The sequence below is a fragment of the Rosa chinensis genome, chromosome 6 (genome assembly GCF_002994745.2).
Source record: "Rosa chinensis cultivar Old Blush chromosome 6, RchiOBHm-V2, whole genome shotgun sequence".
Taxonomy (NCBI): Eukaryota; Viridiplantae; Streptophyta; class Magnoliopsida; order Rosales; family Rosaceae; genus Rosa; species Rosa chinensis.
The window spans coordinates 58551340-58564168 of NC_037093.1; the positions used below are offsets into that span (position 1 = coordinate 58551340).

Sequence of the window (12829 nt, forward strand, 5' to 3'; positions counted from 1 at the left end):
TATGTCATTAGTGATAACTGAGATCCCCTCAACTCTCGCCGCAATGAGTCGGCGTCGGACTGCGAGTTATACCCAGCTCCCACTGCTCCCAAAGGTAAAAAAGGGAAAACAAAGCCCATATGATTTATCGGAGGACGAGCTCCGTCAGATATACACATTGGTTCCGGACGCGGGTATGGTTCCCTGTGCTCTTAGGTTCCTTCAAGTTTGTCTACTTGGCTTGGTATGTAGACATCGGTTCCAAGTTCAGCCTAGTAATTATATTTTACTCGTGGATTAACTTATGAGTTCATGAATGCCTCTTATAGGTTTCACCCAAGATTCATTTTTGTTTTTGTATTTGATTCTTATGAGGTATCGTTAATATTTTGGGCTGATTTTCTTGTATTCAAAAATGGAACCATGACCAGGTCCTCTTAACAAGAATAAAAAATGGTTTTAAGGTTTCCTAATGGGTAAAAACGAGAGGGATCAGACCAAAATGGAAGAGGATAAGTATGATGAAGACAGCGTCAAAGCAAATTTTTCTGAGCTGCCAGGTTATGAAGACACGAGTATGGTACCAAGATCATCTTCAGATTTCTCAGAGCACCAGCTGCGTCAGCTCTTCGACTTGGATCCGGCACCTGGTATGCTTCCCTAGTTCCCTGTGCTCTTAGGCTCCTTCTTCATTACCATTTTGTTGAATTTGTCTACTTAGCTTGCTATATATACATTGATTCAAAATTCAGCCTAGTAATTATACCTCATCTTGTGCCAAAATTTTACTTTTGGATCAACTCATGAGTTCATGAATGTCTTTGCTTTATCTATAGCTAGCTCTGTCTCTGTATATGTTTCATCTAAGATTCATTTTTTATTTATTTATTTTTTTTAAATTTGTTTCTTTTGAGGTGGTTTCTCATCATCATCACTGATTTTTTGTCTTGTATTCAAAAATGGAACAATGACCAGGTCCTGATGACATGTTAGAAGATAAGGAACCTATAAAATGGTTTGAGGTGGTTTGTAAGGTGTGTGGTTATGTTGTGGGTGGCCTCCAGGAGGGTTCTAGCTTGCAGGATTGTCGTGCCACCCATGTACATGCATCATGCCACCGCGATTTTTTGCTTAAACTTCCTACAGGTATTAATCAATGTCATGAAGACACCATGAGTATGGCACCAAGACCATCATATCACTCAGAGGCGGAGCTCCTTCGGATCTACTTGGTGGATTCATACACTACTGGACATAGGAGGTCTGCGGCTCCTCCTAGTGAGGAGCCTGTAGTGGTATGGTATGCAGTGATTTGTAAGGTCTGTAAGAAGGATGTATATACCACCAAGGATTATCCTAGCTTGCAGGATAATCCTTGGTTGCAAAAACATGCTTTGATGCACAGTGAGTACTTGTCAATGGATGGCCCTACAGTACCAGATATAGATCTTGAAGCTTACAAGAACAAGCTGCCGAAAGGGTATGATGGAGGCTTTAACTTGGATAAAGATGATGCATCTCTGCAGGAGGGATTTGTAAAGATTTGTTGGAGGTGTCTGTCTGAAAATTGTAGCAGGGGTCCGCACAGATATGTTATGATGGATTGTGTCGACTGTAATGAATCTCGTACCCACCTGTCTTGGAATTGTCCTACAGAAAATTGGGAATCTGGACAGCCTACACCGTGCAACCGCTCGGACTGAAATGAAGGAATTAGTAATTAGAACATTTTAGAGAATGCATCTATATATGGGTGCCTTTTTTTTTTTTTTTTTTGATAAGACTATATATGGGTGCCTGAGTTGCCCCAAGCTGTATGCATGGTTTATTATGTCTTGTTAACTTGTGAATATGATTTGGTATAACTTGTGAGATTGTTGGAGTCATGTTGACTGATTGTTCATTTTTATCCGGATGACAATGTGTCATTACATGTGGATTATGCGTAATTAATTTATGATATCGAACTTGTTTTTTGTGACTCAACTTATAGTTGATTGTTTAAAATATACAGAGGCGGCTTAGGGATTGATCAGTGTTCTTTTAATGTATTTTGCCTATAATACAGAGAAGAAAGTTCGCGCTTTGAATCTCATAGTAGTACGTGAAGGACATTGTGACATGGTAGCAAATGCAAGCAGCTGTGTTATGGTAGTACTAGCAGTATTAGGCTGTGTTCAAAATTTGGAGTTTCGAAAGTGGAGTTCTAATACGTCGTTAGTCAGACTATAGATGCAAGAATTAACGCGCAGTGATGATTTCATCCTCATCTACTATAGCTTTCCATGAAACCTTCCAACGCGCGCTGCAGTTCCTCATCTTTTCTTTAGATATATTAGGGCCATGAATGGTGAAACTGTTCATTGAGACTGGAATGATCATCCTAGAAAGTCCTGCCCTAACATCATATTTGCAATGCTAATATGATGCGCAATGGTGCGGATTATGCTGTGTTCATTAATACTTCACAAGAGTATGATGGTAGTGATTTTGGAGCACGTCCTGATGAGGCTGTGTCATGGGGAAAATACGGGGTTTCTGCTAACACTGTCAAGGTGCTTTTAGTTTTAGCCATCTCTTAGCTTTGCACATTGCCTTTTAGCTTTGGTTGCTTGCATCATACTAATACATATTTACCCGCCAAAACTTGAATCCTTCAATTCTTTTTATCCTATACCTTGCATATATGCTTGGGTCTTATCATCTTCTATTCTGATTTATTTTCCATCCTTTCTCTTGGTTGAACCAGGTGCACTGTGATGCAACAATTGCTTTCCCTTTTCTGGTCGCTGAGACATTTGCAAAGAAAGTTAGCAAGACTACGACCTAAGACAGAATTCTGTCCTGAAGATTTGTTTAGAATATACAGTCATAGTTGGTCGTGAACTCATGATAAACTTGTTAACTGGCTGATGATTGCCATTTTTAGGTTGTATGCTGTTTGCGAGATAGGGTTAGGTATACCGCATTGGATGAGTAGTATTAGACGGGGAATTTGATTCTACACCCAAATTGACACACCTCTTTTAGAATAAACCCATCCATAAGAGTGTTTTAATATATACCCAAACCAATTAATTAGATTTATGCAAAATAAAAAAACCTATTAAATAGACTAAATAATAAAACCCAATGTTGTTAAGAATTACTGAATCTGCCACTTTCAAATTCCCATTCACCTATTAAATAGGATTGATAATAAAATCCAATAATGTTGCTGATGGAAGTCGATCATGAAACGGTTGCCCATAGACGTCGCCCAGAATTACTTAACCCTTGATTTCAGCAATTTATAATTCTCCTCTGGGTTGGAGGTTACGTAACTTGACATTGAAAAGTGTAATCTGCACATTCAAAGTTGGTGTCAATATCTCTACAAGCTTGTGATATAAATGGATTGCACAATCAGAGATTGGTGGGTTGTCTGTGTTCGACAGCATATCCGATTGGTACGGTTGATGAGTATTGTGATTGCTATCTATTCAAAAGGTGTATGTGCTCCTGACGAAGAGGTATTTGTTTTGTGATCATTCTAGGTTTTTGATATTGAGTAGGTATGATAGACTATACAAGTTCTTGATTGCAGGTTTTTGTTTCATCTTCTTATTTCTCAATAGATACTACAAGTTAATTTTGATGGCTAAAGAGTACACCCACCTGGAATTTAGGTGCGACCTTCTCAAGTTTGGACGTGTTATGACCGACGAGTTAAGGGCTGAAATTACTGAAGTGAAGCTTGATCTGATTGCACCCTCCATCATCTACAATAACATGGACCCTATTATGGAAAATTAATGAACATGGAATATTGATTCTATACCTACGCCTATTGGAATGGGGAATCAAATTTCATTCAAAAAAAGGGAAAAAAAAGAAAAGCAAAATGACATACCTTGATGAGAGGATGTTTAATCACTACATGATAGGAATACCTCCACAAAAGTATGTTTAATCAGATTGAGAAATCTACGAAATCTAATAGCAATATCTACACAACCACATCTACTTAAAAATAGCAAATATAAAGATCAAATCTGAAAGGAAGAGATATACAATAATTAAGACAATTAATCTTTTTAAATAAGGAATATCTACACAAACATATCTCCTAAAATATGGCATCAGTTACATACAATAATTAAGGCAATTGATCAAGTTGACATATTTAATAATAGGATTATCTACACAAACATATCTACTAAAAAATGGCAAATATATAGGTCAAATAAAAAAGGAAGAGATATGCAATAATTAAGGCAAGTAATCGTTTTTAAATCAGGAAAAATAAATTGATGGTATTAAATTCTAATTTGTGTTTATAACTGATGCCATATTTAAATTAAAAAAAAACACCTATATTTGAGGAATTTTTTCCTTCTTCGACGAGAATGGTAAAATAGTCAAACTAAAAAAAAAGAAAAAAAACTTAATTATAGACTTAAAACCTATACGGTAGGTTTAATTATGTGAATGGGTGTACATTAAAAGAAAACATATGATTGGGTTTCCCTTAAGAGGAGCTTGATTTTTTGGATTTTTTTCTAATTTTCTCGTATTGGAATCAACACATTTTCCCCCATATGTTGTTAGAGTGCGCCTTGTTTTTTGTATGTCCTTAGAGATTAAGATGATGACAAACTGGGGGCAATTACTTTCATTTGTAACGAATTTGTTCCATTTCATGTTCCAAATCCTACATGAATGAGAAGCTGATTTACTTCTACGTTTCTTGCTAAAATTCCCATGTATATATCCGAGTTATTCCGCCATTAAGGTGACTGTTGGAGGACCGAGTCTTAAATTAGGAACATGTCTAACCTTTTCTGTACCAATTTTTGTTTAATAACGTTGCTCAAATAAAGCAACAATCACATCAGCAGTAGATATCACTTCATTAAGATTTTGGCTTCAGAAAACTTAAAAATCCAAAGCATGTGAAATGCTACATCAAGCTCCACATGTAGGGTTTCACTTTCAGGAAATATCAGTACAGTCGCCTACTATTCATAAACTCAAATTAACAACAAAATGGTCAAATTGTTTGAATCTCACTAGGGTTTAGGGTTCAAACTCAAAATAAAGTGATTAAATTGTTTGAAATGAATGGAAAGCATCTCAAATAACGTATTTAAAGATTTAGAACTATTTCACAAGAAGGTTAACCAAATTAAAGAATTAGAAGCAGGAAGTTTGGAAAATCACTGTTCATAAACTCAAATTAAAAACAAAATGATCAAATTGTTTGAATCTCACTAGGGTTTAGGGTTCAAACTCAAAACAAAGTGATCAAATTGTTTGAAATGAATAAAAATCGTCTGGGGCTTAGAATCTCACCAGGATTGGGAAAATAGGGTACAAACTAGAAACAAAGCGATCAAAATTGTTTGAAATGAATGGAAAGTATCTAGAACAACACATTTAAAGATTTAGAACAATTTCACTAAAAGATTAACCAAATTAAAGAATTAGAAGCAGGAAGTTTGGAAAATCAGTGTTCATAAACTCAAATTAAAAAAAAAATTATCAAATTGTTTGAATCTCTCTAGGGTTTAGGGATCAAACTTGAAACAAAATTATCAAATTGTCGTATTGTTTTCATATCCGAGTATCTCATCAATGCTTCTTAGGCTATACCCGAGAATTTTTTTTGTCCATTTCTTTGTTAAGCTATATAGAGAACAATATAATCCTTTTTTCCATGATCTTTTATGTTAAATCGGTGTTATTGTGCTATATTGATCGTTTGTGTTCTTGTTCAGGTTGAACAGTCATAACACAAACCATTTGTGAATATCAAGATTGGGAGCCCCAACTTTATTTCTCGCCTAGAGCCCCGAAGATCTCAACGCCGGCTCTGGCTAATTTCAAGGACTCCATTCTTTGTTAGTTTTCCTGCATGCATAATGCATTATACTGATTTGTTACTAATTTTAATTCAAGTAGATCGATATTATAACAAGTAGTACAAGTCTCAAAAGAATACTGGTTCGATCTGAACTTATTATATGGTTCGATCTGTACGTACCAACTCTCCATAGTTTCTTGGAAGAGACTCTAGACTAATCAAAGTCATAGTCTTTGTATACCTTTTCTCCTTTCGTACGCATGCATCGTTCTAATGGGTTGTCACAAAGTCATGACATTTGCCATATAGTCATGACTATGAAGTTATGAGTGTGGGCTAAAAATGAAGAAAAGTTTGGTGTTAGAACTAAATGGACCTATCATCATCTATTATGCAGAATGTAAATTGGATTATAACTTGATTCATTAATAGGAGTTGTAAGCTAAATACAATACCTAGAAACTTATTGAGATAATTATATCAACTCATTGGTTAGGAATCCATTAGTCGGATTACATTGTAATCCGATTTAGTGTTGCATTAGGTCTTCTAATTGTTGGTGACTTGGTTTCTAAGAAACATCTTTATGGGAGGATTCTTAGGAACATAGCCGATATATATAGAAGTGTTGGTCCCTGCTCTCTCTGTTACAAAGCGTTAAGTCCTGCCCCATAGAAAGGAGCTTGAATCCAGAGCTGAGGAGAAGATCAATCCGAGTTCGTTGTCAAGTTCGTTTAGTGCTACTGCAATGGCTCCTAATACTGAAGAAGGTTAGTATATAAACTTGTATTTTGGTTCATGTGGTCTTGATTAATATTCAGTGTGTTTATGCTATTGTGAATTGATCATGGATTTGGTTTTGCTCATTCAGTCTAACATTTGGGTCTCATTCTAGCTTGTTCTATTTATCTTTGAACTCTCTTTTCACTATGTCAGTGCAACCTGGGTGAACCTATGTATACAGTACGATGAATTTCTATACAACATCTTATTATTTTCTTTCTTTTAATCTTTTTAACTGTAAATTCTTGTGAGTTCAACCCAAACTCAGAACTAGAGTTTAGATTGGTTAACCCGTAATTTGATTGGATTGCAACCCTTGGTTTCAAAGAAAACAAAAGGCCAAATTCAAACACAACCAGAATCGTGGATCCAAAGATAAGTACCAGAGAGAGCAATACTACAATGCCTTTGACAAAAACGGCATTCCCCTAAATCATAGGCTCTACTACTAGTGACTTTCAACGATAATTAGTTAATTCCCAACTCAATATAGCTAAATTTTCAAGCAGTTGCTCTCCATACAAATTTTCATTCATGAAAACTGAAAATCACCCAGACAGAACTAAACAAGGGATTTCAGCCCAAAACCCCATCATCAACCCAACCACCACTCCAAGACAGAGCAAAAGATACGGACACATTGTCCCAAACTCCCAACTCGATGCCCAAAAAGGCTCAAAAGTTCATGAGTACGTAGGAAGACTAGTCCTCCCCTTTAACCTCTATCAACCTCAATGCCGGTGCCACTGCACCCTAACCAAACCCCCCTAGAACCCAACTTGACAACCAATCACGTTTTACCGAAGTTTGCACAATTAGAAACAAATAAAATAGGGGAAAAAATGCAAACAGTACCCGATCTTTGGCCCATTAGTAACTTTAGTACCTGACCAAAAAAAAAATCACTTTGGTACCTGAAGTTCAGACCCCGACCCAACATTAGTACCTAAAATACTGTTGGTCGTTACGGCGTTAGCCAAGTAGCAAAATTTGAAGGGTATTCTCGTTCTTCACTCAATCTCTTCTTCCTCTCGCTTTCTTCGTCTTCTTCTTCCTCTCAACTCTCCTTGTTTCTCTCATCTCTTCTTCTTCCTCAAGCTTAGATTTCCAATCCATCGATGCTAAACCCTCATCTACAACAGTGATTTCCAAAAGATTAATTGCGGGAAACGAAACTATCCCAAAAATGAAAGGCACCTATAAACAAAACCAAAACAAAAGGAATCAAAGTTGTTATGGGTGATCACCAAATTTTCTTTATTTTTGTTCTACATCTATGGCTGATCACCAAAATTGAAAAATAAAAAATCAATGTCCAAACTCGGAGACAATCACCAATTTCTCAATCTGCAATTGGTCTCCAATCCATACCCTCTCTGTCTTCTATTTCCCCCAATTTAAACCAAAAGCTCATCACCAGATCAATCTAGCCACCCACACCATACCAATCAAATCTCGCCGTAAACTCCGCTCAAACTTCACCATAATTTGAAGTCAAAGCTTCAAAACAAACTGTCTCCTCCTCTAGCTCTGAGATCACAACCCAAAAGAGCGAACCAATTGACAAGTTGCAGAGCTTTAGAAACGGGCTCCAATGGTGCAATCCCTCGTGCCCCAGATGGAATTGCCTTTCAAAATTTGCGGATGAAGGACCAGCAGAGCTTTGGGGTCTCGAGCATCATCGGGTAGAGCAGCTGGGTGTTGGACTCCACGTTCATTCGTGTTTTAATTCATTGGATCTGGCGGCGGCAACGATGGTGGTGTGGAGGTGGAGGGCGTGGGTGGTGGCAGTAGAGAAAGACATGGCTCTTCTCTCTATCTGTTTTTGGTTTTCAAGGAGAGGTGGAATTTGGAGGTTGGAAGAAGAGTATGAGGGGAGAAGAGAAGGTGGAAGAGAAAGGAGGAAGGAATGGAGATGTTGTGCTGGTAATTTGAGAGGATGAAGATCTGGGATTGATCCTAGACGTGATCTTATTTGCTTTTCTCTTTTTTTGGTTGTTTGATCTTTGTTGGTTTGGTGAAGTGTTCAAGATTTTGTGTCGAAACCCATATTTCTCTAAGTACCCAGCTGAGTTTTTCAATATTTCTCTGGTTACTGTAGAATAAATCTTAAAGCTTTTTCGTTTTTGTTCTTTGAGCTAACATAAAAGCTTAAAACTTTATGATCTATTATTTTCTGGGTATATTTGCATGACCCAGATTGTTGTTTGATTGGTGTTTGGTGAAAAGAGTTTAGATGGTGCTGTGTTTATATGACAGAATTGAGTTTTATTTGCAGCCGAATGCTTCTTGTGTCATGGCTGCGGTTGAGCACAGCAAGAAGTGTTCATGGAACTGCAGAGGAAGAATGTTCACCGCTATGTGATATTTAGGGTGGATTCATACCCAATTCAAGAAGATGAAGATTTGGGATTGATCCCAGATTCCGAGTTGGGAGGAAGAAGAAGATGAAGAAAGCGAGAGGAAGAAGAGATTGAGTGAAGGGACGAGAATACCCCTCAAATTTTGCTACTTGGCTAACGCTGTAACGGCTAACAGTGTTTTAGGTACTAATGTTGAGTCGGGGTCTGAATTTCAGGTACTAAAGTGATTTTTTTTTTGTCAGGTACTAAAGTTACTAATTGGTCAAAGATCGGGTACTGTTTGCATTTTTTTTTCCAATAAAATATTCCCTCAAAAACTCCCAACGATTTATTATTTTATTACATCACACCTTGGCGTACGTCCATGGAGCCAAAGCTCACTCTCTCTCTCCACTAATACTCACACAGTCAAAATCTTCGCCACCCGAAGGTCATTCTCAACGGTTCTTCAATTAAACAAGTCTATTCTTTCTTCTCATTTGGGTCGTCTCGTGGAATTCTAGAAAGGTCGCACAAATAGTTGCATGACTTCCCATTTCTTGGGAGAATATGAGCTTCATCTCCTTCTATGGGTGCAGAAGCCACTGCTTGTATTGGTCGAAAAGCCGAAGCCAGCAACCCCTTGCTTTTAGAAGCAGGCAATGGCTTTTGTCACTGTAGCGGTAGTTAGTGTAGTTGAATGAAATTTTCGAAATACCGGGATGTGTCATCTCTTCCTTTCAGCAATTACACCACAATGCCATCAAACCATTCTCTTCCGTGTTCAAAAGTGGAAGCCTCCAGCCCCGATTAGTGAACACGCACAAGACATCTAGCTGACTGCTCCTCTCATTCGTGTTCGAAGCCTCAATCCAATCCCTAGATTTTCGTACCAGGCTCTGAAAATCGAAAGCTTTCCAGGTATTAATAACTCCTCCCTTTTCCATTTCAGTTCCTATTTCATCTTTCATTTCTCAATCTATGATTCCCTATCTGGGTTCTTCTTTGATTCGCTTAATGCTTATCCGGGTCATGCTTCTATATTCAAATCCTTGTTTGCAATTGTTATTGAGTAAGCTTAATGGTTTATAAGTTCACGGTTACAACCAAGAAGCTGATTACTAGAATCTTGTTTGGCAAGAGGTGCTCGCCTCTTGTTTCCTTTGTTTGTCTTTTCAATTACGAATTATCTAGCTGCTACTTTTATTCTGTATTGCTATGTGACATTGGGTTTCTGGGCTTAGAAGAAGTGCATGTTTGATCTGGGATTTTGGTTGTTTTTTTTTCAAATTTTGCTAGCTACAGATTGCTTGGTTTTCTAATGTTGGAAGAAATGAGTTTCTTCTTTGAGAAGCATACAACAGTAGAATTTTGAATTGCTTTAGGAGAGTTTCTGGAATTTGAACTCATTAGTGAGCTGCTGAAAATGTAATTGATCTTTAAACTGTTCTGCTTGTGTCCATCTTAGAACTAACAACTCAACCGCTTTCTTTTTCAGTTTTTCTTCCATATCTGTTTGCAGATATTAAGGTTGGTTTGCTCTCTTTGAGTGTCTGGTTATTAGTTCATTTTCAATTATCTGGGTTTTCAGATCTCAATCTGTATTTACTTGGATTATGCTACAAATCTCTATCAAATTACATCATTAGTTGCTCAGCTTCTGTTGGTTAATTGTGGGATTGGGGATTATAGGATTTTAAAGAAATTTGTGAAATTTGTGAATCTGGTTTATGTCATTGTAGTGTTTAGGATAAGCTGAAATTGTTGGGTTGCTAAAATCACTTAGGATCAGGTCTGTTGTGGTATTGGGGTAAAGCAGTGACTGAAAGAGAAGTGAATGAGAAGGAGACTGTTGGAGTTTGGAGATAGAGTTTTGATGGGAATGGGATTCAGATTCCTATTAGTTCAATCATAGAAGAAGAGCCCTATAATAACTCAGCCAGAGCTTCAGGTATTTACGCAAGTAATTCCCCCCATTCATTTCTGTTTGTTGTCTGCTAGTGAAATTTGATCACCATTTCAGAATTGCTCTATTGATTGAAAAGTGTACTACTATATTTGGACACTAGATCATATGAATGTGACACCAAGCATATGAATCCAAAAGCCCTTTCTCTGCTTTTTACGATTGTCTTTCTGTGTTTGTAATCTTGGGTAGACACAAGTTTGAATCTTTACTGTTTCCTGTCATGGAGAAAGAACAGACTTGGTGTTACTAATTTACTTGGATTAAAAGTAATGCATTGGTTGCAGTAATGTATGTCTCTGTTAACCCCAATGACTTTCAGGGTATGTAGGACTATGACCTGAAAGCAATAGCAGTCAAAGCAAGTGACTATTTTCTTTCATGTAAATTGTTTTTTATTGCAGAAAAGAGTATGTAGAACTATAAGGAAGAATATCCTTGAGGTTTATTCTTTAACTGATTACAAGACTTAGGTTTTGTTCTTTAATCTGATACCAACTACTAAGACTAACAAGTTTGTTCATACCAATCCAGTTCCCCACCCATCAACTTCATTACATGAAAAGCCCGAAAGCTAAAGTACCTTTTACCTTTCTTGCTTAGGCTATAATCGCTAATCGATCTCTATTTTTCTCAACTTTATGCTATGAATTATGTGTTGGTAAATTTTAAAGCGTTTTAATCCGTGACTAAACACGGATTAAGCTTCTCTTTTAGCCACTTCTGCAGACAAAATACGCGCTGCTTAAGCCGCTTTGATCCCACCATTCTGAAAGTTTAAAGAAAGAAAAAGGTGCTCTCTCACCTCACTCACAGACCCCCTTTTCTTTCAAAATTGTATTTTCATGGGAATATATGTATGTCCCTGACTAATTTGCATGCTTTAGAGATCTCCAACTAGAACAGCACAACTCTCATCATTATTGCATATACTTAATTGTTAAGTTTCTGTAGCCATTCATTTTTGCTTTACTTTATATCAATGTTCTAGGCTGGACAATATCCCCCTTTCTTTTACCAAAGGAATATTGATTCCTTTTCTCTATCCAACAGATGGGTCCATCTTGACATAAACTAGATTCTTTTCCTTCTTTTCCCCCTTAATCTGAAGTTTTATGGACAAACAGATAGAGTTTTGTGAAATTTGTGAATTCTGTGAAATTTGTTTGCAGTTATAAAGAAATTTTATGGAATATTGTGTTTTTACGGATATAATTCTTTCTTGATTGATGGATGGACTAAGCGAATTGGTTGAACATAGGTTGTTCAGGGTTCTAAATGACCAACGCATTAGCCTTTAGAACAGATACTAAATTTGTGCCTGCGGCATTGCCTTGTAATATATTGTGTATCTATGTGTTCAAGAGTGTAAGTTTTGCCATTAGGTTATATATGATAGACAACTCCATGTTAGTATTGCTCATATATAGTCCAGAGGGTTGCTGATATATAGTCCAGAGGGCAGAGTCTATAAATTGACCGCTTCACGTTTGGTCTTGATCATTTCTGCACATTGGCCTAATAAACTTTGCAAGACATCATGCCTTGTCAATGTAATGGAAACCAAACTCCTGTCTTCTCCAATACAATGGTTTGAATATTATTTAAAAAAGACTGATTCAATTGAGTAAAACACTTGCTGAATGAAATCTTAGCAGAACTTCAGATTCTCTCATTCACAAACATGTTGGTGAGAGTTTTTCTTTTTGAAACATGAGTTTCAGATGTACATAAACATGATGGGGTTACATAGAGCCCCTCTAGAGTTATGCTTCTTTAGAATAATTGGGTTTTGCTGGAAGTTGGAATTTTAAGATATATAGAAATATTCAGCCTTGGAATTTGTTGAAACTGCATGGTATCGTAAAATGTATCTGTGTTCTACTTTCTTGGGACACAGATACACCAGGTAAT

At 36.9% G+C, this 12829-nt stretch overlaps 1 protein-coding gene across 2 annotated transcripts; it reads left to right on the forward strand.

Annotated features, from left to right (window-relative positions):
• LOC112174287 lies at window positions 1-1692 on the forward strand. 2 transcript variants are annotated; one of them, XM_040508949.1, is made up of 3 exons: window positions 1-223; window positions 411-629; window positions 955-1692. In XM_040508949.1, exons 2-3 carry the CDS (start codon window positions 452-454, stop codon window positions 1680-1682), a joined length of 906 nt encoding a protein of 301 aa, XP_040364883.1. In that variant the 5' UTR covers window positions 1-223; window positions 411-451; the 3' UTR covers window positions 1683-1692. The 2 variants fall into 2 exon arrangements, with proteins under 2 accessions (XP_040364883.1, XP_040364882.1); XM_040508948.1 differs by having other exon boundaries at window positions 1-173.
• The last annotated feature ends 11137 nt before the right edge of the window (window positions 1693-12829 follow it).

Coding starts and splice junctions, on each gene's coding strand:
- LOC112174287 (XM_040508949.1), top strand. CDS start 452: ATGGGTAAAAACGAGAGGGATCAGACCAAAATGGAAGAGGATAAGTAT. Junction 630..954: donor CGACTTGGATCCGGCACCTG/GTATGCTTCCCT, acceptor AACAATGACCAG/GTCCTGATGACATGTTAGAA.